Source organism: Mobula birostris, chromosome 16, assembly GCF_030028105.1.
Source record: "Mobula birostris isolate sMobBir1 chromosome 16, sMobBir1.hap1, whole genome shotgun sequence".
Taxonomy (NCBI): Eukaryota; Metazoa; Chordata; class Chondrichthyes; order Myliobatiformes; family Myliobatidae; genus Mobula; species Mobula birostris.
Genome location: NC_092385.1, coordinates 35,845,561 through 35,870,520, shown reverse-complemented (window position 1 = coordinate 35,870,520; position 24,960 = coordinate 35,845,561). Strand labels below are relative to the sequence as shown.

At 42.4% G+C, this 24,960-nt stretch overlaps 1 protein-coding gene across 2 annotated transcripts in view; it reads left to right on the top strand.

The window, feature by feature from the left end:
- The first annotated feature begins 2,985 nt into the window (after positions 1 to 2,985).
- Positions 2,986 to 24,960, top strand: part of tmf1 (TATA element modulatory factor 1) — a 41,805-nt gene continuing 19,830 nt past the window's right edge. For both annotated transcript variants that reach the window (XM_072280537.1, XM_072280538.1), the window contains exons 1-8: positions 2,986 to 3,397; positions 16,929 to 18,409; positions 19,358 to 19,461; positions 20,784 to 20,910; positions 21,772 to 21,877; positions 22,642 to 22,784; positions 23,108 to 23,274; positions 23,823 to 23,979. In XM_072280537.1, coding sequence (XP_072136638.1) covers positions 3,256 to 3,397; positions 16,929 to 18,409; positions 19,358 to 19,461; positions 20,784 to 20,910; positions 21,772 to 21,877; positions 22,642 to 22,784; positions 23,108 to 23,274; positions 23,823 to 23,979 — 2,427 coding nt within the window. In that variant the 5' untranslated portion in view covers positions 2,986 to 3,255. The remainder of the gene's footprint in view (positions 3,398 to 16,928; positions 18,410 to 19,357; positions 19,462 to 20,783; positions 20,911 to 21,771; positions 21,878 to 22,641; positions 22,785 to 23,107; positions 23,275 to 23,822; positions 23,980 to 24,960) is intronic.

The following is a 24,960-nucleotide window of genomic DNA, read 5'->3' as shown; positions in this document are numbered from 1 at the left end:
CTCCTTGCCTGGCAAAGTTTTGCACATTTCAATGTTGTCTCAAGACGGAGCCCGGGTTTCCTTTGGTTCCTCTCGAGCGACTGAGTTGGCAGTGAAAGATACAGCTTCACAAATTGTTTGATTAACTTTATTTAACGCTTAACTAAAAAACAAAGGAAATTGTAACGCATGTAATTTTGCTTAACTCTTCATTCAACTTCTAACTACAGCTATGAACCTAGTCTAATTCAACTAAAAGAATAAAACTCGGGTTTCTTTATTTGATCCACAAATAGATCATGCTCCAGGTTCAATGCAATTCACGGGAATATATATCAGCAATAAGCAGTGCTGTTTGGTGTAAGGAAGGAGTTAAATGTGATTCCTCCTTGATATAAGCTAAAATAAAATGGAAGTCTGTTGGACAAAATGGTGTTTGTCTGGAGTGGGATTGTTTTGATAAAATTAAAGGAGTGCGAGTCTAATCCTTGAGTGTAGATAAAACCGTACATGTGTTTGTCCAGGGAAAGTGAGAGCTTTTTGCAGATGCAAGTGCTAAACGGTGGGAAATAGGGGGAAAGATAAGCAGGAAAAAAGTTTTGAAGGGATTTGAAATGTCCTTGACGGGTATAAAAAGGGACTTCCTTTTTGCAGGGAGTATTCTTTTCTTAGCTAGGTACTGGTGCTACGAATTGGAGAAGATTGGGAGGGGAAGGGAAGAAGGAGAGGCATGAAACCTTTTTGATTTGTGGTTCCTTCCAGGAATTTGCAAATCATCTCATTTAGTGGATGATAAGTATTTGTTTGCCCTTTTTTTTTACTGCAACTTCACTAACCATTTGTTCCTCTTTCTGTATTCCATGCCATGTGTAACTCTAATAAAGCATTTACAACAACTCCTTTGTTTGCAAATACATACACAAATCCCCTTTGCTGAATCAGTAATGAATTTAAAAATATTTTTCATTACAATTATATATATTCTTAATCATTCAGTCTTTAGCCACTGGTGAGCTGAACACTTCAAGGAGACATCTCGGATGCCAAGCACCAGTAACGATCTAGCCCATGCAGAAACTCCAGCAATCCCTTGAAACTACCTTACTATTATACTTTAGAGTAGTGGCCCCCAACCACTGCAAAGCATGTGCTACCGGGCCGCGTGAAAACGATACGATTTGGCGATATGAAACCATATGAGTTAGCTGCACCTTTCCTCATTCCCTGTCATGCACTGTTGAACTTGAACACCCCCCCTCCACCCCCGGTCGGCTGGTCCGCAAGAATATTGTCAATATTAAACCGGTCCACGGTGCACAAAAGGTTGGGGAGATAAAGGAGACTCTAAAGTTTAGAGTCTCTCCTATCTCCCCTACAAGTGAATGGCAACTCCTTATAAGGCAAGGTCTAATACGTAATCTACTGGAAAGTACCATATGATTTCCATAAATCGCTTTGGCCAGGCCTACCTGTACAATGAGGGCCTAAAACAAAACTTGAGTCAGCCATCTTGTCCATATATTCAGCCATTTTATAGCTTTTGTAACAGGGAAATCACTAATTACATTTCATCTTACCGCAAGTCTACAGTTCCCTTCTCATTTTTCCAAGCTCTGGTTAATATAAATTTAATCGACCCAATCTCTCCTCATGTGACCATCCATCCTGCTCAAGGATCAGTTTGCTGAGTTATTGTTGTATTCTTCCAATGTGGAATGAATCTCTTTCCTAGGGCCTCATCGATGGTTTGGGACTTTATCAAGGCCTAACACAAAACGTGAGGCAGGCAGAAATGGGCTTTCTTCTGGATGACAAGAGGAGTATTGTGCTGCAATAAAAGGTGTACTGTGGTCTTAATTTCTTTCAATGACTTGAATGAAGGCACCAGAGTTGTTGCTGAATTTGCTGATGTCACAACAACAGCTAGAAAAAGGCGGTAAAGGTATCTATTTTGTCTGTTAGATATGTTAAGTCAGTAAGCATAGATCTGGCAATTGGAGTATAATGTGGGAAATATTCAACTTTATCGAGAAAAAGAACAGTATTCTGAGATGTGGTGGAGTCAAGGCAAGTCATTATGAAATATGATAATTATGTTTCTGCTATTGCTGGGGCATTTGAATAGGAATGTTATGTTTTAGTTTTATTGGGAGGGCATTGTTGAACCACTTCTGTGGTTAACTCCGTGGAGTTAAGGAAGGATGTTAATATGTTGGAAACAGTTGGGAGAACATTTTTTAATCTATCAAAATAAACTTTATTCATAATAAAACAATATTCACAAGATTAAACAGTGCAATGTATTTCATTCTTGCATTCCTATTCCATACATTACGTGGTGTTCTATTGCATTCCTTAAAACCATTAGGACTGCTGCTATCCATGTGGACCCCGTGTTGGTAAAGGACTACAATAACTGAGGGGCTGTTCCCTGTCCAGGATCTACACTTTCAGGCCCTTCACTAATGAGCCCTTACGATGGCTGCACCAAGCTCCAGTACGTCCCTCAGCACCTACTCCTGCAACACACACCACACACACACACACACACACACAAAATGCTGGGGGAACTCAGCAGGCCAGGCACAGCATCTACGGAAAAAAGTACAGTCGACGTTTCGGGTCGAGACTCTTTTCCACAAATGCAGCCAGGCCTACTGAGTTCCTCCAGCACTTTGTATGTGTTCTTTGATTTTCAGCATCTGTAGATTTTATCTTGTTTGTAATTGGACGTCCCCCTGCAGCCTGGGATGTGGCAGTCTGCAGCAATCTACGGACATTTCGATGTGCTGGTAGATCAATAAGTTGCCGGCAGACCAAAAGGCATTTTTCACCGAGCTGATGATTGGGGCGTCAGGAGAGCAGGGCAGAGTTGCGGTGCCTGACGGGAGTGCGGGGCATCGTCCGATTGGGAGAGCGGGGCGGTGTTACGGTGCCTGACGGGAGAGCCGGGCCGGGTTGCGGTGCTTGTCGGGAGAGCGGGGCAGTGGTGTGGTGCCTGACGGGAGTGCGGGGCACAGCCGTGGCGCAGGGATGCTTGGAAGTCGCGTCATTGCTGCTACGTGGAGAGTTGCGAGTGAGACCGAAGACATAGTCGGAGTTTTGCCTTTCACAGCCCAAGTCAGTGTCGGGGCGGCGGGCTCTCTGTCACCTTGACAGGGTGCAGGGTCGGCCGTGGCTGTGAGAGGGATACAGGCCGTCAGCTGTTAGCTCTGGGCCTGGCCGGCTTTCCGCTGCGGAGGGCCTGGGCCTGGGCGCCGAGGAGCGGTCCACACCATGAGTTGGTTCAACGCCTCGCATCTGTCGAGTTTCGCCAAACAGGCGCTGTCCCAGGCTCAGAAGTCCATCGATAGGGTCCTGGACATCCAGGAAGACGAGGGGGGCTCGTGGACTGGTATCTCGGCGGAGTATGAGGAAGGTACAGTGACTGGACTACAGGGAGGGGAGAGCGGCCGCCCTCCACGATACAGCTGTGCGAAGCACGTAGCCAGCTGTGCTTTATCTGTCTCACCAAGATTGAGAAACGCTGAGGCGATGCCCTTTGGCCGCAACTTAAATACTTGTGCCCATTTCTAGGAACTGAGGGATTTTTTCTCCTGTGGAAGTTAGGGGTATCTCCTTGAACAGAGCAGGTCTTGGAGAGATATTTAAATTAAAGTTGTGAAGTTATCAGATCGAGGGGTAACTCTTCCCTGTGGCAGAGGGATTAAAGGTTAAAGTCTAGAATAAAGGAGATTAGCTAAATTTCATGAAGTAATAGTACATTTGTTTATTCGGTTATGAATGTTTGGAGTGTAATGTTAGGTGTAGTAATCTGCCGATCTGGAAATCCAGAGTCTTTAGTTGAAAAGTTAGTTTTCTGTGCAATGGCTATGTTCACATGTAAGAATGTGATCTTTTGTTTTTATCTGTATTACACTAGTTTCTACATTTGGATTGATAGCTGTTGCTACATTTTGTTGATTTTGGCGAATTATGAAGGGAATCACAATATCTCCAAATGGTTAGCTGCAGTATTGCAATATTACCAACAATGACTTTACTAGACCATTTATTTCCATAAAGAAAAATGGTAAGCTGACATAATGCAGCAGTGCTGATTACTGGAGAGTAAGTGGCTCTTCCCGATCGTGCTATTTCTGCAAAGACAGGTTCTAAGGGGCTGTTATGTACTTTACCAGAGCAGAATGGTGTAGCCAGTCAACTTGCAGCTCCGCAAATCTGGCTGCTTTATAGTTGTAGTGGTAGAGACTTGCAGGTAATATTGGTCTTCAATAGTTCTACTTGGCTATTAATGACGTAAGACAGAAAAAAAACTAAGAAAATGAATATGTTCTAATAACATGAATAACTTCTATATCTAACCTATTCCATATATTTCCATTTAAAAATGGAAGCAGCTCTAATGTCTCTTGCCTTTTAAAAATAATATTTCGTAGGTTTTATTTCCTTATGACTGGGACAATTTAGTTTGTTGAGTCACTGCCAGGTATCAGACAGATTCTGTTAGTCCTGATACCTCACTTGGGTTCCTGTCTCATGCCCGTTAACTCAATGGATGTTTCTCCCACTCCTCTTACACTAGGGTAATAACCTTCCAAACAGCTTGGTATGTTGGAGCAAACCAGAGCTTCCAAGTGAAACTCGCGTGGTCGTAGAGAGAACGTGCAAACTCCACACAAACCTGGAGATCAGGATTGAATCTGAGTTGCTTGGGCAGTGTTCCTTAGTGTACCAAGTCTGGTATCTGACATACCCTGGACTTACAAGTTTTGGTACCTTTTAGCTGTTATACAATTTATCAAGTGACTCCAAGTCCATGCCCAGTATTAACTTCAGCGTGTCTCTGGGGTTGCTATGCAATTCCACCTTTCAAATGGAGAGAGCATTCAAATGGAAAGAACTTTGCTTTCTTTGAATCATCATAGCTTCTACCATCTTGAGTAAGTGCTGGTCGTTCAGGCAGTGCTCAGTCTACAATCATTTTCGTTCAGCTGATACATCTTTTCACAAACGTAATGCACTCAGTTCACTGAATGTCGGGCAGTTCTTTTTTGACATTACTATTCTATGACTTGAGATCAACATCTTAACAGTTTGAGTATTTCTGCCACTAGATGGCAAATGCTTAAAATGAAAAAAAAAAGTGAAAATCAGGAAAAAATGAACAGATAATGCTGGCAATACTCAGCAGGTCACTCAGTATCCATGCAAGGAGAAATGTTCCAAGTTTCAGATCTTGCAATGTGTAGAACAAAGAGAACATTTCTAGGGTGACAACAAATGATACTGTTCAGAGTTGCAGATTATGTTTCTTTGACTGTATAATATGTTGCTAATATTAAAGAGTTGTGACTGGCCCAGCAAGACAGGAATATTTCATTCTTTGCTACCTTCTCCACTACTGCAACTAACTTGTTTTCTAATGCCGTTCTAATGAATGGTCTTGGACCTGAAAGATTTTCTTGTATGGAAATAGCTGTGAAATATTAACTGTGCCTCTTTTAACAGCTGCTGCCTGATGCTGACTGTTTCCAGGTTATATAGAATCAAACACATTTTGGGCCAGGTCATGCCAACTTTCATTGGCAGTTCTGAGAGGAGTTGTCAGTGCTGAAACCAAAATATGTCCTAGATTTCAGAGATGATTTGAAATGCAGAACTCTGAGGTTTACTGCAAGTCTTATTCTTGGGGAAATGCTTGGTTGATCCAACTACAAGTGAGATCTGCTGCAGGACCAAAGATGCTGTTAATTTCAGTAGAATTGCAGATCGAAAATTCAGGAGGCTAAAGAGAAGCAGGCAAGCTCATTTGTTTCTCAGATTACCAATTTAAAAAATTATAATTAAAAAATGATTTTTATTAACGGTTTTATTTGCTTCCATTTTGATAGCTTTTAATTATCTGCGGATTTCATGCATTTTAAATGTTATTGTTGACTAACTACTTTCATGGCTGGGAAACCTGTGACCTAGTTCTGTTGGCTGTGAAGCATTATTGGGGCAGGTTTATATGCTATGTTATCTGAAACCTCTACCTTGCTCAGGCTGCAGAGGGCCAGTGAGATGGGCTGTGCACACGTGGCCCACGTACAAGCTCCCCAATGGGTTGTGTTCCTCAGACCGTGGCTCTCTGTAACGTGTGCTCCCCTTTCCCATTGAATCTCATGTCATAAGCAGGGATGTATTTCTAGCTTGCGTTTTTCTCTTGCATTGAACTATTTGGGGACATTTCGGGCAAAAACCTTCCTGGCTTCTGCCCCCTTCTTTTCCAGTCCTGATGAAGGGTCTGGGCCTAAAACACTGACCGTTCATTTTCCTTCATAGATGTTGCTTGGCGTGCTGATTTCCTCCAACATTTTGTGTGTGTTGCTCGAGAGAGTACTGGCATTATTCACCACATGCAAATGTCATCCAGTTGGTGTAAATAAATGCCTGCAAACTTGATGAATGCTGTTTTTGTGTCTCCTTATGCTCTGCCAATACTATGAGGTCCCTAGTGAGAATAAACTTTACATCCTGAAAGTAAACTCCTGCCTGTCCACACAACTTTTTCAGCACAGAGGACACGAAGTCCATCAGGGCTGTATAGTATTCAGATTTATTTGTAATTTGCATAGGCTACTGATTTCATGGACATAGGTGATTCACATTTTTTGAAAGGCGCATAGCTACTCCTTCAGATAGCGAGTCCCCACCTGTCCAAGACAACTGTGTAAACAGTTCTCATCTCTTTCTCCCCATTAATCTGCTCTGTATTAAACCTTTCTGCTGAGTTCAGTAGGCTCTTTTGAGGCTTTTTATGATTTGATACTACCAGCTTAGATCCAGTTCTGAAAGCCTTGTAAATCTTTTTTGTGTATACTATCCAGTGGTATCCCACCCTCTTGTTTTTAGTGGCTAGTATTGTATGTCGAACTCTTAACTGAGGTCTGCAGTCTTCTGTATATTTCTAGCAAGACCTCCAGGATTTTCTATTCTGTGCTAAGGAACAGCACGATATGTATAAAGTGTGATTACTGTAACCGACTTCTGCTGCCTTCAGCGACTTCATCTGTTTTTACAATTCTTGGGTTTCTACCATTCACTGTGTATCCATTGCCTCTCCATCTCCATCCCCATGCACCGTCAACTACATGCTCAACATCTCTCAGGAATGAATCCTCTCAGGTTAAGGAGGGGAATAAACAGTTGACATTTCAGGCTGAGACTGGTAGCCTCCAACTTGATGGTGTGAATATTGATTTCTCTTACTTCCTGTAATTACTCCCACCTCCCTCTTCTCTTTTTCCCATTCCCCATTCATCCCTTCTCCTCACTGCCCATAACCTCCTTCTGGTTCCCCTCTTTTTTTTCCCCCTTATTTTCTATGGTTCACTGTCCTTTCCTGTTGGATTCTTCCTCCTTCAGCCTCTCGCATCACCGAGCCGGTTACTTTATCTCATCTTCCCTATTACCTGCTAGCTTGTACTCCCTCCCCTTCACATGAAATATAAATCTTTTGAAGTCCTGGGTGGACACAGGTTTCTTGAAATATCTTTCTGTATCTGTTCACATGCCTTTTAAATGTTGTAATCATCCCCTCATCTACCACTTCTTCTGTGTGGAAGAAATATCTTCTTAGCTCCCTTCTAAATCTTTCTCCTCTCATTTTAAACCTATGCCCTGTAGTTTTGGACTCCCCTAACTATTCAGCTTCTCTATGCCCTTCATGATTTTACAGTTCTTTAAGGTCATCCCTCAGTTTCCTATATTCCAGAGAAACATAGAAAATAGGTGCAGGAGTAGGCCATTCAGCCCTTCGATCCTGCACTGCCATTCAGTATGATCATGGCTGATCATCCAACGCAGAACCCTGTACCTGCCTTCTCTCCATACCCCCTGATCCCTTTAGCCACAAGGGCCATATCTAACTCCCTCTTAAATATAGCCATTGAACTGGCCTCAACTGTTTCCTGTGGCAGAGAATTCCACAGATTCACTACTCTCTGTGTGAAGGAGTTTTTCCTAATCTCGGTCCTAAAAGGCTTCCCCTTTATCCTCAAACTGTGACCCCTCATTCTGGACTTCCCCAACATCGGGAACAATCTTCCTGCATCTAGCCTGTCCAATCCCTTTAGGATTTTATGCGTTTCATAGAACATAGAACAGTACAGTACAGGCCCTTCGGCCCACAATGTTGTGCCGACCCTCAAACCCTGCCTCCCATATAACCCCCCACCTTAAATTCCTCCATATACCTGTCTAGTAGTCTCTTAAACTTCACTAGTGTATCTGCCTCCACCACTGACTCAGGCAGTGCATTCCACGCACCAACCACTCTCTGAGTAAAAAACCTTCCTCTAGTATCCCCCTTGAACTTCCCACCCCTTACCTTAAAGCCATGTCCTCTTGTATTGAGCAGTGGTGCCCTGGGGAAGAGGCGCTGGCTATCCACTCTATCTATTCCTCTTATTATCTTGTACATCTCTATCATGTCTCCTCTCATCCTCCTTCTCTCCAAAGAGTAAAGCCCTAGCTCCCTTAATCTCTGATCATAATGCATACTTTCTAAACCAGGCAGCATCCTGGTAAATCTCCTCTGTACTCTTTCCAATGCTTCCACATCCTTCCTATAGTGAGGCGACCAGAACTGGACACAGTACTTCAAGTGTGGCCTAACCAGAGTTTTATAGAGCTGTATCATTACATCGCAACTCTTAAACTCTATCCCTCGACTTATGAAAGCTAACACCCCATAAGCTTGCTTAACTACCCTATCCACCTGTGAGGCAACTTTCAGGGATCTGTGGACATGTACCCCGAGATCCCTCTGCTCCTCCACACTACCAAGTATCCTGCCATTTTCTTTGTACTCTGCCATTTTCTTTGTACTCTGCCTTGGAGTTTGTCCTTCCAAAGTGTACCACCTCACACTTCTCCGGGTTGAACTCCATCTGCCACTTCTCAGCCCACTTCTGCATCCTATCAATGTCTCTCTGCAATTTTTGACAATCCTCTACACTATCTACAACACCACCAACCTTTGTGTCGTCTGCAAACTTGCCAACCCACCCTTCTACCCCCACATCCAGGTCGTGAATAAAAATCACGAAAAGTAGAGGTCCCAGAACAGATCCTTGTGGGACACCACTAGTCACAATCCTCCAATCTGAATGTACTCACTCCACCACCACCCTCTGCCTTCTGCAGGGAAGCCAATTCTGAATCCACCTGGCTAAACTTCCCTGGATCCCATGCCTTCTGACTTTCTGAATAAGCCTACCATGTGGAACCTTGTCAGATGCCTTACTAAAATCCATATAGATCACATCCACTGCACTACCCTCATCTATATGCCTGGTCACCTCCTCAAAGAACTCTATCAGGCTTGTTAGACACGATCTGCCCTTCACAAAGTCATGCTGACTGTCCTTGATCAGACCATGATTCTCTAAATGCCTATAGATCCTATCTCTAAGAATCTTTTCCAACAGCTTTCCCACCACAGATGTAAGGCTCACTGGTCTATAATTACCCAGACTATCCCTACTACCTTTTTTGAACAAGGGGACAACATTCGCCTCCCTCCAATTCTCCGGTACCATTCCCACGGACAACGAGGATATAAAGATCCTAGCCAGAGGCTCAGCAATCTCTTCTCTCGCCTCGTGGAGCAGCCTGGGGAATATTCCGTCAAGCCCCGGGAACTTATCTGTCCTAATGTATTTTAACAACTCCAACACCTCCTCTCCCTTAATATCAACATGCTCCAGAACAGTAACCTCACTCATATTGTCCTCACCATCATTAAGTTCCCTCTCATTGGTGAATACCGAAGAGAAGTATTCATTGAGGACCTCGCTCACTTCCACAGCCTCCAGGAACATCTTCCTACCTTTATCTCTAATTGGTCCTATCTTCACTCCTTTCTTCCTTTTTTTCTTCACATAATTGAAGAATGCCTTGGGGTTTCCCTTTACCCTGCTGGCCAAGGCCTTCTCATGCCCCCTTCTTGCTCTTCTCAGCCCCTTCTTAAGCTCCTTTCTTGCTTCCCTATATTCCTCAATAGACCCATCTGATCCTTGCTTCCTAAACCTCATGTATGCTGCCGCCTTCCACCTGACTAGATTTTCCACCTCACTTGTCACCCATGGTTCCTTCAGCCTACCACTCTTTATCTTCCTCACCGGGACAAATTTATCCCTAACATCCCGCAAGAGATCTCTAAACATCGACCACATGTCCATAGTACATTTCCCTGCAAACATCATCCCAATTCACACCCGCAAGTTCTAGCTTTATAGCCTCATAATTTGCCTTTCCCCAATTAAAAATTTTCCTGTCCTCTCTGATTCTCTCCTTTTCCATGATAATGCTAAAGGCCAGGGAGCGGTGGTCACTGTACCCCAGATGCTCACCCACTGAGAGATCTGTGACCTGACCTGGTTCATTACCCAGTACTAGATCTAGTATGGCATTCCCCCTAGTCGGCCTGTCCACATACTCTGACAGGAATCCGTCCTGGACACACTTAACAAACTCTGCCCTATCTAAACCCTTGGAACTAATCAGGTGCCAATCAATATCAGGGAAGTTAAAGTCACCCATGATAACAACTCTGTTATTTTTGCACCTTTCCAAAATCTGCCTCCCAATCTGCTCCTCTCTAGCTCTGCCAGGGGGCCTATAGAATACCCCCAATAGAGTGACTGCTCCCTTCCTGTTCCTGACTTCCACCCATATTGACTCAAAAGAGGATCCTGCTACATTTCCCACCCTTTCTGTAGCTGTAATAGTATCCCTGACCAGTAATGCCACCCCTCCTCCCCTTTTTCCGCCCTCTCTATCCCTTTTAAAGCACTGAAATCCAGGAATATTGAGAATCCATTCCTGCCCTGTTGTCAGCCAAGTCTCTGTAATGGCCACTACATCATAATTCCGTGTATGTATCCAAGCTCTCAGTTCATCACCTTTGTTCCTGATACTTCTTGCATTGAGGTACACACATTTCAGCCCTTCTACCTTACTGTCTTTACACTGTTTATTCTGCTTCTCTTTCCTCAAAGCCTCTCTGTATGTTAGATCTGGCTTTACTCCATGCACTTCTTTCACTGCTCTATCGCTGTGGGTCCCATTCCCCCTGCAAATTAGTTTAAACCCTCCCGAACCATGCTAGCAAACCTACCTGCAAGGATATTGCTCCCTCTCGAGTTCAGGTGCAACCCATGCAATCTGTATAGGTCCCACCTTCCCCAGAAGAGATCCCAATGATCTAAAAATCTAAAACTCTGCTCCCTGCACCAACTCCTCAGCCACACATTCAACTGCCATCTCCTCCAATTCTTACCATCACTGTCACGTAGCACTGGCAGCAATTCTGAGAACGCCACCCTTGAGGTCCTGTTCTTCAGCCTTCTGCCTGGTTCCCGAAACTCACACTTCAGGACCTCATCCCTCTTCCTGCCTATGTCGTTGGTCCCAAAATGTATCACGACTTCTGGTTGCTTTCCCCCTCATATCAGCATGTCGTGCACCCGGTCAGAGACATCCGGGACCCTGGCACCCGGGAGGCAACAAACCATGCGGGTGTCCTTCTCACGTTTCAATAAGATCCCCCCTCAATCTTCTAAATTCCAACGAGTATAAGCCTAGCCGATCCAGTCTTTCATCATACGAAAGTCCTGCCATCCCAGGAATCAATCTGGTGAACCTTCTTTGTACTCCCTCTATGGCAAGAATGTCTTTCCTCAGATTAGGGGAACAAAACTGCACACAATACTCCAGGTGTGGTCTCACCAAGGCCTTGTACAACTGCAGTAGTACCTCCCTGCTCCTGTACTCGAATCCTCTTGCTATGAATGCCAGTATACCATTCACCTTTTTCACCGCCTGCTGTACCTGCATGCCCACTTTCAATGACTGGTGTATAATGGCACCCAGGTCTCATTGCACCTTCCCTTTTCCTAATCGGCCACCATTCAGATAATAATCTGTTTTCCTGTTTTTGCCACCAAAGTGGATAACCTCACATTTATCCACATTAAATTGCATCTGCCATGAATTTACCCACTCACCTAACCTATCCAAGTCACCCTGCATCCTCTTAGCATCATCACAGCTAACACTGCCACCCAGCTTCGTGTCATCCTCAAACTTGGAGATGCTGCATTTAATTCCCTCGTCTAACTCATTAATATATATTGTAAACAGCTGGGGTCCTAGCACTGAGCCTTACGGTACCCCACTCGTCACTGCCTGCCATTCTGAAAAGGTCCCGTTTATTCCCACTCTTTGCTTCCTGTCTGCCAACCAATTCTCTATCCACATCAATACCATGCTCCCAATACCGTGTGCTTTAAGTTTGCACACTAATCTCCTGTATGGGACCTTGTCAAAAGCCTTTTGAAAATCCAAATATACCATGTCCACTGGTTCTCCCCTATCCACTCTACTAGTTACATCCTCAAAAAATTCTATGAGATTCGTTAGACATGATTTTCCTTTCACAAATCCATGCTGACTTTGTCTGATGATTTCACTGCTTTCTAAATGTGCTGTTATCACATCTTTGATAACTGACTCTAGCATTTTCCCCACCACTGATGTTAGGCTAACCGGTCTATAATTCCCCGGTTTCTCTCTCCCTCCTTTTTTAAGAAGCGGGGTTACATTAGCCACCCTCCAGTCCTCAGGAACTAGTCCAGAATCTAAAGAGTTTTGAAAAATTATCACTAATGCATCCATTATTTCTTGGGCTACTTCCTTAAGCACTCTGGGATGCAGACCATCTGGCCCTGGGGATTTATCTGCCTTTAATCCCTTCAATTTACCTAACACCACTTCCCTACTAACATGTATTTCCCTCAGTTCCTCCATCTCACTAGACCCTCTGTCCCCTACTATTTCCGGAAGATTATTTATGTCCTCCTTAGTGAAGACAGAACCAAAGTACTTATTCAATTGGTCTGCCATGTCCTTGTTTCCCATAATCAATTCACCTGTTTCTGTCTGTAAGGGACCTACATTTGTCTTAACCAATCTTTTTCTTTTCACATATCTATAAAAGCTTTTACAGTCAGTTTTTATGTTCCCTGCCAGTTTTCTCTCATAATCTCTTTTCCCTTTCCTAATTAAGCCCTTTGTCCTCCTCTGCTGGACTCTGAATTTCTCCCAGTCCTCAGGTGAGCCGCTTTTTCTAGCTAATTTGTGTGTTTCTTCTTTGGAATTGATACTATCCCTAATTTCCCTGGTCAGCCACGGGTGCACTACCTTCCCTGATTTATTCTTTTGCCAAACTGGGATGAACAATTGTTGTAGTTCATCCATGTGATCTTCAAATGCTTGCCATTGCATATCCACCGTCAACCCTTTAAGTGTCATTTGCCTGTCTATCTTAGCTAATTCACGTCTCATACCTTCAAAGTTACCCTTCTTTAAGTTCAGAACCTTTGCTTCTGAATTAACTGTGTCACTCTATTCCATCATATTATGGTCACTCTTACCCAAGGGGCCTCTCACGATAAGATTGCTAATTAACCCTTCCTCATTGCTCAATACCCAATCTAGAATGGCCTGCTCTCTAGTTGGTTCCTCGACATGTTGGTTCAAAAAACCATCCCGCATACATTCCAAAAAATCCTCTTCTTCAGCACCCTTACCAATTTGGTTCACCCAATCTATATGTAGATTGAAGTCACTCATTATAACTGCTGTTCCTTTATTGCACACATTTCTAATTTCCTGTTTAATGCTATCCCCAACCTCACTACTACTGTTAGGTGGCCTGTACACAACTCCAACCAGCGTTTTCTGCCCCTTAGTGTTATGCAGCTCTACCCATATCGATTCCACATCCTCCCGGCTAATGTACTTCCTTTCTATTGTGTTAATCTCCTCTCTACCAGCAGTGCTACCCCACCTCCTTTTCTTTCATTTCTATCCATCCTGAATATTGAATATCCCTGAATGTTGAGCTCCCATCCTTGGTCACCCTGGAGCCATGTCTCTGTGATCCCAACTATATCATATTCATTAATAACAATCTGCACTTTTAATTCATCCACCTTATTACGAATGCTCCTTGCATTGACACACAAAGCCTTCATGCTTGCTTTTACAACACTCTTGGCCCTTATACAATTATGTTGAAAAGTGGCCCTTTTTGATTTTTGTCCTGGATTTGCCGGCCTGCCACTTTTACTTTTCACCTTACTACTTTTTACTCCTACCCTTATTTTACACCCCTCTGTCTCTCTGCACTTGTTCCCATCCCCCTGTTGTGGACTAACCTCTCTCCTAGTCTCTTTTATAGATATGTGAAAAGAAAAAGATTGGTTAAGACAAATGTAGGTCCCCTACAGACAGAAACAGGTGAATTGATTATGGGGCGCAAGGACATGGCAGACCAATTGAATAAGTACTTTGGTTCTGTCTTCACTAAGGAGGACATAAATAATCTTCCGGAAATAGTAGGGGACAGTGAGATGGAGGAACTGAGGGAAATACATGTTAGTAGGGAAGTGGTGTTAGGTAAATTGAAGGGATTAAAGGCAGCTAAATCCCCAGGGCCAGGTGGTCTGCATCCCAGAGTGCTTAAGGAAGTAGCCTAAGAAATAGTGGTGCATTAGTGATAATTTTTCAAAACTCTTTAGATTCTGGACTAGTTCCTGAGGATTGGAGGGTGGCTAATGTAACCCCACTTTTTAAAAAAGGAGAGAGAGAGAAACCAGGGAACTATAGACCGGTTAGCCTAACATCAGTGGTGGGGAAACTGCTAGAGTCAGTTATCAAAGATGTGATAACAGCACATTTGGAAAGTGGTGAAATCATCGGACAAAGTCAGCATGGATTTGTGAAAGGAAAATCATGTCTGACGATTCTCATAGAATTTTTTGAGGATGTAACTAGTAGAGTGGATGGGGAGAACCAGTGGATGTGGTATATTTGGATTTTCAAAAGGCTTTTGACAAGGTCCCACACAGGAAATTAATGTGCAAACTTAAAGCACACGGTATTGGGGGTAAGGTATTGATGTGGATAGGGAATTGGTTGGCAGACAGGAGGCAAAGAGTGGGAATAAACGGGACCTTTTCGGAATGGCAGGCAGCGACTACTGGGGTACCACAAGGCTCAGTGCTGGGACCTCAGTTGTTTACAGTATATATTAATGGCTTGGATGAGGGAATTAAAGGCAGCATCTCCAAGTTTGCGGATGACACGAAGCTGGGCGGCAATGTTAGCTGTGAGGAGGATGCTAAGAGGATACAGGGTGACTTGGATAGGTTAGGTGCGTGGGCAAATTCATGGCAGATGCAATTTAATGTGGATAAATGTGAAGTTATCCACTTTGGTGGCAAAAACAGGAAAACAGATTATTATCTGAATGGTGGCCGATTAGGAAAAGGGGAGGTGCAACGAGACCTGGGTGTCATTATACACCAGTCATTGAAAGTGGGCATGCAGGTACAGCAGGCGGTGAAAAAGGCGAATGGTATGCTGGCATTTATAGCAAGAGGATTCAAGTGCAGGAGCAGGGAGGTACTACTGCAGTTGTACAAGGCCTTGGTGAGACCACACCTGGAGTATTGTGTGCAGTTTTGGTCCCCTAATCTGAGGAAAGACATCCTTGCCATAGAGGGAGTACAAAGAAGGTTCACCAGATTGATTCCTGGGATGGCAGGACTTTCATATGATGAAAGACTGGATGAACTAGGCTTATACTCGTTGGAATTTAGAAGATTGAGGGAGGATCTGATTGAAACGTATAAAATCCTAAAGGGATTGGGCAGGCTAGATGCAGGAAGTTTGTACCTGATGTTGGGGAAGTCCAGAACGAGGGGTCACAGTTTGAGGATAAAGGGGAAGCCTTTTATGACCGAGATTAGGAAAAACTTCTTCATACAGAGAGTGGTGAATCTGTGGAATTCTCTGCCACAGGAAACAGTTGAGGCCAGTTCATTGGCTATATTTAAGAGGGAGTTAGATATGGCCCTTGTGGCTAAAGGGATCAGGGGGTATGGAGGGAAGGCTGGTACAGGGTTCTGAGTTGGGTGATCAGCCATGATCATACTGAATGGCGGTGCAGGCTCGAAGGGCCGAATGGCCTACTCCTGCACCTATTTTCTATGTTTCTTTAATTTGATTCCCACCCCACCAACCATTCTAGTTTAAAGTCACCTCAGTAGCCCTCGCAAATCTCCCTGCCAGGATATTGGTCCCCCTAGGATTCAAGTGTAACCCGTCCTTTTTGTGCAGGTCACACCTGCGCCAAAAGAGGTCCCAATGATCCAAAAACTTGAATCCCTCCCCCCTGCTCCAATCCCTCAGCCACTCATTTATCCTCCACTTCACTGCATTCCTACTCTCACTGTCGCGTAGCACAGGCAGTAATCCTGAGATTGCTACCTTTGCAGTCCTTTTTCTCAACTCCCTTTCCAACACGCTATATTCTCCTTTCAGGACCCCTTCCCTTTTCCGACCTATGTCATTGGTACCTATATGTACCATGACCTCTGGCTCCTCACCCTCTCACTTCAGGATATCTTGGACGTGATCAGAAATATCCCAGACCCTGGCACCAAGGAGGCAAACTACCATCCGGGTCTCTGGACTGCGTCCACAGAATTGCCTGTGAGCTACAGGGCTACAGGGTTCTAGCCTCTCAATATAGCTCAAATCCTCCAGTCCTGGTAATATCCTTGTAAACCCCCTTTTTTTTGCACCTTTGCAGTATAATGACATCCTTCCTATTGTAGTGCAGCCAGATCAGTATACCCTGTCTTGCTACAGAAGCTTCCATAAAAGCCCTTCTCTTCTCCTGTCCTTATCTTACAAGATGCTGATTTCCAAAGGTTATTGCATTAGGAGCAAATTACCTTATGCTTTCAGTAATTCAGTAAAATGCTGTAGAAATACATTGGAATGGAAAGTTTTCTTTGATTTGATACCTTGTTTATTTTAAATTACAGTAATATTGCCAGGCAAAACCTCTTCAATCAATGAAGGATGGGTTTCCACACAATGGGGATCGTCGGATGACAACCCCAAACCTCACCCTGCGGCTTCACCAAAAGCTATTACCAAACCAGTTACGCGAACTGTGGTGGATGAATCGGAGACATTCTTCAATGCTTTTCTGAATTCAACAGATACTGCAATTATAGAGCAAACATCAGTTGTGTCCAAGCCCCCAAGCAAATCCCAACTGCCCAAAGAAGTAGAGGCAACATTGACTATTCATCTCACGGAATCTGTGGAGCTAAATGTGCCAGAAAAGGAGAATTCCACTGAGGACCCTACTGCTGTCCCTCAGAAAGTACACAATGATTCGGAGGTCACGGATCAGTTGAATGATCATCAGCTGCTTAGTGGAAAGGCTGAAAGTCCCAAGTCTCTCAAAAGTGAGGAGCCGCAGAATAAAGATGAAATCAAGTTAGTTGTGGCAAGAAATGAGAATGCGCCTGTGACTTCTGAAGTAATCAAGCCAAATGCATTGGTTGCCTCTCGCGTTGAAAAGGTGCAGAAAAATGCTGAAAAATCTCCAAGTCCACCTGACAGTCCTTCAAAATCCCGCACTGCTTCCGCGAAGGATTCAATTTTGGAAGCAAAAGAGCAAAAATCTGAGGACCGGCAAAGTAACACCCCCTCTCCCCCCATTAGTACATTTTCATCAGGAACATCAACTACAAGTGACATTGAGGTATTGGATCATGAGAGTGTGATTAGTGAGAGTTCGGCGAGTTCTAGACAGGAAGCTGTAGATTCAAAGGCTAATCTGCATTTGATGCAGACATCCTTTCAGCTGCTGTCAGCGTCAGCCTGTCCTGAGTATCATGGTCTAGATGAATATCAGAAACTTATTGAGAGCTGCAGTTCCTCTGATGCTTTTGAGAGAATCGATGCTTTTAGTGTGCAGTCATTAGACAGCCGGAGTGTGAGCGAGATCAATTCTGATGATGAAACTTCAGGTCGGGGATGCAGTGTGGCCTCGGGATCACTTACTCAGTCCGTCTGTAATGGTTCGTCAACTGGTGTGCCGGCGAAGAATGTTGAAGGGACCAAAAGGGATGCTCAGAAAGAGAACGTTCTGGATGAGAGTGAGATGGAAGCGAGCACGAGGGATGCTCAGAAAGAGAACGTACTGGATGAGAGTGAAATGGAAGCGAGCACGAGGGATGCTCAGAAAGCGAATGTACTGGATGAGAGTGAGATGGAAGTGAGCACGAGGGATGCTCAGAAAGAGAACGTACTGGATGAGAGTGAGATGGAAGAGAGTGGCCGAAGTGCCACACCAGTGAACAGCGATCAGCCAGAGGTCCTGCCTGTACTTGGCCTGATGGAAATTGAGAACCAAAATGCAGAATGTACAATAATTAACCGGCCAACGGAAGGAACTGCTGGAGATGAATCCCAGCCCAGTAGTAAATTAGAAAAATTTCATTTACAGCAGGTAAACTTATTCATGATATATATCATAATTTTACATGGTAGTCTTGATGTTAAAATATTTATGTGCAGACTTGACTATATAATTACATTAGACCATAAGATATAGGACCAGAATTAGCCCATTTGGCCTATCTAGTCTTCACCATTTCATCATGGTTGATATAATTTTCTTCTCAGCCCCAATCTCCAGCCTTCTCCCCATATCCCTTCATGTCCTGACCAGTCAAGGATCTATCAACCCCTGCGTTAAGTATACATAAAGACTTGGCTTCCACAGCTGCCTGTGGCAAAGTATTCCACAGATTCCCCACTCTCTGGCTAAAGAAATTCCTCCTCATCTCTGTTCTAAAATGACTTCCCTCTATCCTGAGGCTGTGCCCTCTGTTCTTAATTACAGTGTGAGTACAGGTTATAGTTCTAAAGATTCAATTTTGTTTTCCTTCTGGAATTCCAATATTTTCCTATAAGGCTTTTTCCTGAGAGCAGATATGATTTAAAGATGACAGTGTGACACTCTCTCAGTGCTACACTGGAGTGCCAGTTTACATTTGTAAGATAAAATCTCTGGAATGAGATGAACTTTTTTTACTCAGCCTAGGTCATTATCAATTGAGGTGCAGATAGTACTTCAGTGTCTGCTCCATCCCATGTTCCACAGGTTGTCCTGCAGCATCTTCTTCACATGTCTGTTTGGTAAAGATTCTGTCCAGTTAAGATTTAAATGTGCAGGCAAGGTAATTATGAAATGAGATGGTGAACATCAGGTGAGATAGTCTTACCGCAGAATAGTCTTTGAATCATGCTTTTCACTTTGTCTGGCTGATTACCAGCTCTTGATGATAATGCATTGTTTTGAAATTCTGTCCTGCCCAGATTTGCTTGCTTTATATTGCCAAAGCTGATTTTGAAGATGTAGTATTATTCATATTTATCTTTTAATGGTCTTCAGATTATTGATGATTTGACAGACAAGTTGGAAAAGAGAGAATCGCAATTGTTGTCTGTTAGCAAAGATAAAGCCGCATTGGAGGAGGCAATTGATAACCTGAAAGAGTAAGTAAGGTTTATTGACTTGCCCTTGCTTTAGATGTACAAGGAAATAGGCTACACAGGGTGATAGAAGAAAACACTTAAAAAAAAATCATATTTTCTCTTTTTATTCAGAATTGTGTATAATTCTTAGGCACATATATATAGCCAGGGTGTTTAAGACTTTCGCACAGTACTGTAGTAATTTTGTATATTGCATTGTACTGCTGCAGCACAAAAAAATGAATTTCATGACATGTGTGAGTGATGATAAACCTGACTCTGATATGGGTATTATGAACTAGGTGTGGGGAGGGAGCAGGAAGCACCTGAGAGACATTCTCTAATGATCGATAAATCAATTGTTTAGAACCAAATGGCGTTGCCTGGTTTCTCAGGGTTTGTACTCACGCCGCCCCAGCCCCTGGCACTCCTCTACCTCCTGTCCCACACCTTCCCCGTGGCACTTCACCCTCGCAACACCCTCCTTGCAGAATTACAAACTCGCTCCCTGTTTCACGTTGAGAAATAGAGTACTGTGCTGTTGAAAATACAGGAGTGGAATGAATAAATATTATTTGGTTTAATTGATTTAGCTAAGATTTTGAAATTATGTCAAAGGCAACAATACGTTATTTTCTTTGTATTTAAAACAGTTTTATTTGTTTTGTATTCCAGAGTACATCTTCCATTTTAAATGTAAACATTTGTATAGATAAGCTATAAAAATATTTTACTTGGTCATTAATTCAACACTTCTAGTAACCTCTAGTAATGCTTATTTTTATTCAATATTTGATCCTTTCTGCCACTATTGAGGACTGGTAAAGCAAAATCTTGTTCTGGTTGTGGGTATTTCTTATATTTCAGTTACTTGGGATATTAAAAACACTTCAATAATTGTTGTGATAAAATAGTGTTAAGGCAGAATAAGGAATCAAAGTACGTGGTGTGTTACTACGCCAGTGTGACACAGCACATTGTCAGATTTAGTTTTTGTTCTATATGTGAATCGTAGTTCTTGATTCTATCCACCATAATGCAAGAGTAATGCCTTGCTAAAGTACCTGTAAATGTAGAACAAATGATTGCTTTAGTGCTTCTGTGTTCAGTTTATGGAAGGTAAAAGTTACCTTTTGCAAGTAAAGTCCATTCATTTAACTGCTACCTTTCAGTTTTGTCTAGAAAGTAAGGTGTGGATATTTTTGGCTAAATTTCATAGAGATTCATTTAACCAATGAATACAAATACACTGATTTAATTTTCCTGTTATCTAGTAACAGCCATCAGTCTCTAATTCTGAATGATTTCAATAAATGTTTGTTCTTCATTTTCTACATGTGAAGTGAAATGATCAGACTAAAGGAAGAAAGCACCAGTATCTCATCCCTAAAGGACGAGTTCACTCAGCGCATTGCAGAATCTGAAAAGAAAACCCAACTTGCTTGTAAAGAAAGGGATGATATTAAAAAAGTAAGCAGTGTTGTTACTATTGCTTGAATTTTCTTGTGTTAAAATCTAGAAATCCACATTCAAGTTTTAATTAAAGTATAAGCATATAATAAAGATGGAGAGGAAATACTGTAATACAGAGGGTGCTTGGGCATCTCGTGCTTCACTAACTGGCATGCTGCAGTAACTGCTGTGTGAGGGAATTGTTGGGCTAAAGGAGGGACAGCTTTGAGGCTGGGCCAATGCAGGGAGATTGTTATGGCGAAATTCTGGGAAGATGCTCTTGTAGATTTAAAGGGTGGCCAGGGCAGACGATAGGGTCGTGCTGAGGTGGTGCATAGGCTGACCTTTGGCAGAACAGACTGAGTACTCGGGCAATGCTGAGGAAACAATAGCGGTAAATTACTCTGGCTGCCCAGGCTGATGTTGGCATGACTCTCAGGAAGTGAAAGGCTGATACTAGATTTGTACCTAAGAGCACCTAGGCTGACATTGAGATGCCAAGGGGACACTTGGGTGGCAGTTGGAACAATCTGACTGACACAGGGCATCATCGAGGAACACTGAGAATGACATTGGGGCAGTGCTCGAGGTTCCCCAGTGCTGACGTAGGCTTAATTAGTGCATTTGTCAGGTGCAGCACATGCTAGGTTATTGAGCTTTAACTATCCTATCACCTGTATTTCTCCCCCCCCCCCCCCCCCCATTTCTTGTACGTTTAGGGCTACAGGAGTAGTTTTGAGCACAGACCTCTAAATAGGTGAATGTATATAGTTGAAATGGAAATGATATTTGAAAGAATGTTGAAACTTATAATTAAGAATTTATGGAGATGTTTTCAATGTTAAATTCACTTTTTTCCTACAATTTGTGAGCATTTAGGAATTAAAAGCACTGAAGGCGGAGCTCGCTACTCGATTTACTTCAAATGAAACAGCAGATCTGGTACGGGAGAAGGATGAACAGATCAGAGGACTGTTGGAGGAGGGTAGGAAAAATGAGATCAAGATTTTAAAGCACAATCACATTAAATATATGTAATATCCCAAATACTCACATTCCACACATCAGAGAAAGATCATTGCTTAAAATCCTGTAAAGTATTACAAAATCTGATACTTGTACTAATGAAATAATGCAGCATTCTCAATTCTTCTTTTAACATTGTTGTATCTTTGCTTCCGACTGGAAGTGGGATACGTTAACACTGACTGAAGCTATGAGATTTGTTTTGAGAGCTCTTTTATAACAAGCTTTATGACAGGTCTTTAGCATGAGCCCAGTTTGGTAGCAACCCGAGTGCTTGGTTGTTACTGAGATTCTTTTTGGTTTGCTGCTTAAATGAGCAGGAAGAAATATCTGGTGTGTAACACCAAAATTGTGCTGTATCACAATGAAATGATGCAAATACTTACTGTATAATTTCACAAGCTCCTTTTGGTTACTTATTCTGTGTATATGTCAGTTAATTGAAACATTGTAACAAAGTATACACCCGTGTGTGCAGTGTGGATCTGTAATTTTTATCTTTATAAGGACATGTAAATGTGGCAAACATGGGAATAAATGAAAGAAAATTGCTGCTGTTCAGGTCCACAACTTTTGACACGGGGAAAAAGAATGATTAGACCTCATTTGCAATTTGCTTTTGTTAGAAAATTACTTAAAGTATTTATTTAAGTATTATTTTGGTTGCTTGAAACAAGAAGTCAGAAGACAAATTTATGTTCAATATACCATTCATGGTTTCAGGAGAGAAACTCTCGAAGCAACACTTGCACAATTCAAACATAATAAAGAAACTAAGGATGAAAGAAAAAGAACATGAGACACTAATTTCAAAACAAAGTAAGAAGACAAAAGAACAAGAGGAGGAAATTAAGCACCTACAGCAGGTGAGAGAATGAAATTCATGCTGTTCTTAAAAATGGTCTCAGAATATTAAAACATTGCTTCCAGCAACAACGTAATTACCTTTGAAATACCACTCTGTTTTGTATTAAGTCTAAGGATAATGTTTTGGTCAGGCCCTGACAACATCCTCTCTTTTATAGCGTTACATTCTGTTTGTATGCGGTGGTTAATAGCATAATATATATTTCAGAAAAGTGAGCAATTTAGTTTGACTTTGAAAGTTAACACTTTAGAAGCTTACATTTAACAACTAGTTTTATATACATTAGCCTAAATGGGAGTTTTCTTTCATTTTTTGTTGCAGGTACTTGATGGTAAAGAAGAAGTGGAAAAACAGCATCGAGAGAATATCAAGAAGCTGCATGATGTGGTGGAGAGACAAGAAAAAGAGATTAGCAAATTTCAAATGAACATGGATGAGCTTCTAGAAAATAATCGTAGCCTTCAGTCTGCACTTGACAACTCATACAAGTAAGAGTAGGATATATGATTTACATTTCATACTTCAAGGGCTGGAAGAAAATAGTTCAACATTATTTTAAGTCTGTGAATGCACAGGATATATTAAAGTGAACAGCTACTTATTGAATACTGTTTCGCGTTACCATTTTGCTTCAGGGTTTCAAGTTGCTGTATTTCTCACCTAAATGAGGAAAGCCCATTCCTGTGCTCTGCAGACAGTAATTTGGTAAAAGTCCCTCCTCTCTTTCCAAGAGCATGAGTTGGTTTTTAACAGCAAGTTTACTAATTCTGTAGTGTTTATCGTTGGGAGCTAGTTTCACGTGATGGACCTGGCCAGGGATTTTGGCTGCAATATGTAATCCCGTTTCCAGTCTTTGTTCACTCGAGTAGAGCTTGTTGTTTATGCAGAACTGGCCTAATTTAGGAAGAACTAACTATTAAGTTTACTTAGCCCCCCTCCTTGGTTCAGAGAACAGCTTTGAATTTCTGATTCACACTTATTTTCTCTTTTATAGGTTTTTAGTAATTTCTCTTGACATTAATTTTTTTATTTTCAGGGAGCTTGCCGAACTACATAGGGTAAATGCAGCTAAAGATAGTGAAGCCCAGGAGGCAGCTCTGAGTCATGAGATTAAAACCAAGGAGGCACTGTCAGTGGCTCTGGAGCGAGCCCAGGAAGAGGCAAGGCAGCAACAGGAGGTGCTCGCAGTTCAAGTTAGTATAATTGTTATGGTGCTTATTCTTGCAATAAATTTGGTTAATTGAACTTCCTGAAAATGCTTTTGATTAAAATTACATGGTAGACTACTACAAATCATCAATCGAACAATATTCACTGTGACTATAAGCACAGGAGGAGAACCCGGCGTGGTCTTTTGCTGCTGTGGTACATCAACTTCAATGTGTTGTGCCTTCAGAGATGCTCTTCTGCACACCACTGTTGTAACGTGTGATTATTTGAGTTACTGTTGGCTCCCTGTCACCTTGAACCTGCCTGACCATTCTCCTCTGACCTATCTCGTTAAAGAGGTGTTTTCACTCACAGGACTGCCGCCCACTGGATGTTTTGTTGTGGTGTTTTTTTTTTTGCATCATTCTCTAGAGTAGGGATTCCCAACCTGGCATCCACAGACCCCTGCTTAATAGCATTGTTTTACTACCATGGACCAATCGTTGGGGAACCCCTGCTTTAGAGACTATTGTGCATGAAAATCCCAGTAGTTCGGCAGTTTCTGAGATGCTCAAATCACCCTATCTGGCATCAACAGTCATTCCACAGTCAAAGCCATTTGGATCACATTTCTTCCCCATTCTGATGTTTGGTCTGAACAACAGCAGAACCTTTTGACTGTGTCTAAGTGGTTTTTTGCAATGAGTTGCTGCTATATGGTTGACTGATTAGATGTTTGCATTAATGAGCAGATGTACAAGTGCACCTAATAAAGTGGCCACAGAGTGTACAATGCAAAATATGACAAATTTATGTATCTGTTAAAGTACATGTATGTCACCATATAAAACCCTGAGATTAGTTTTCTTGCAGACTTGCACGGTAAATCTAAGAAACACAATAGAATCACTGAAAGACCGCACACAATTAGACAGGCAAACAGTCAATGTGCAAAAGACAAACTGCAAATTCAAAATAAATAAATAAACAAGCAAACAGTAAATATTGAGAGCATGAGATGCAGA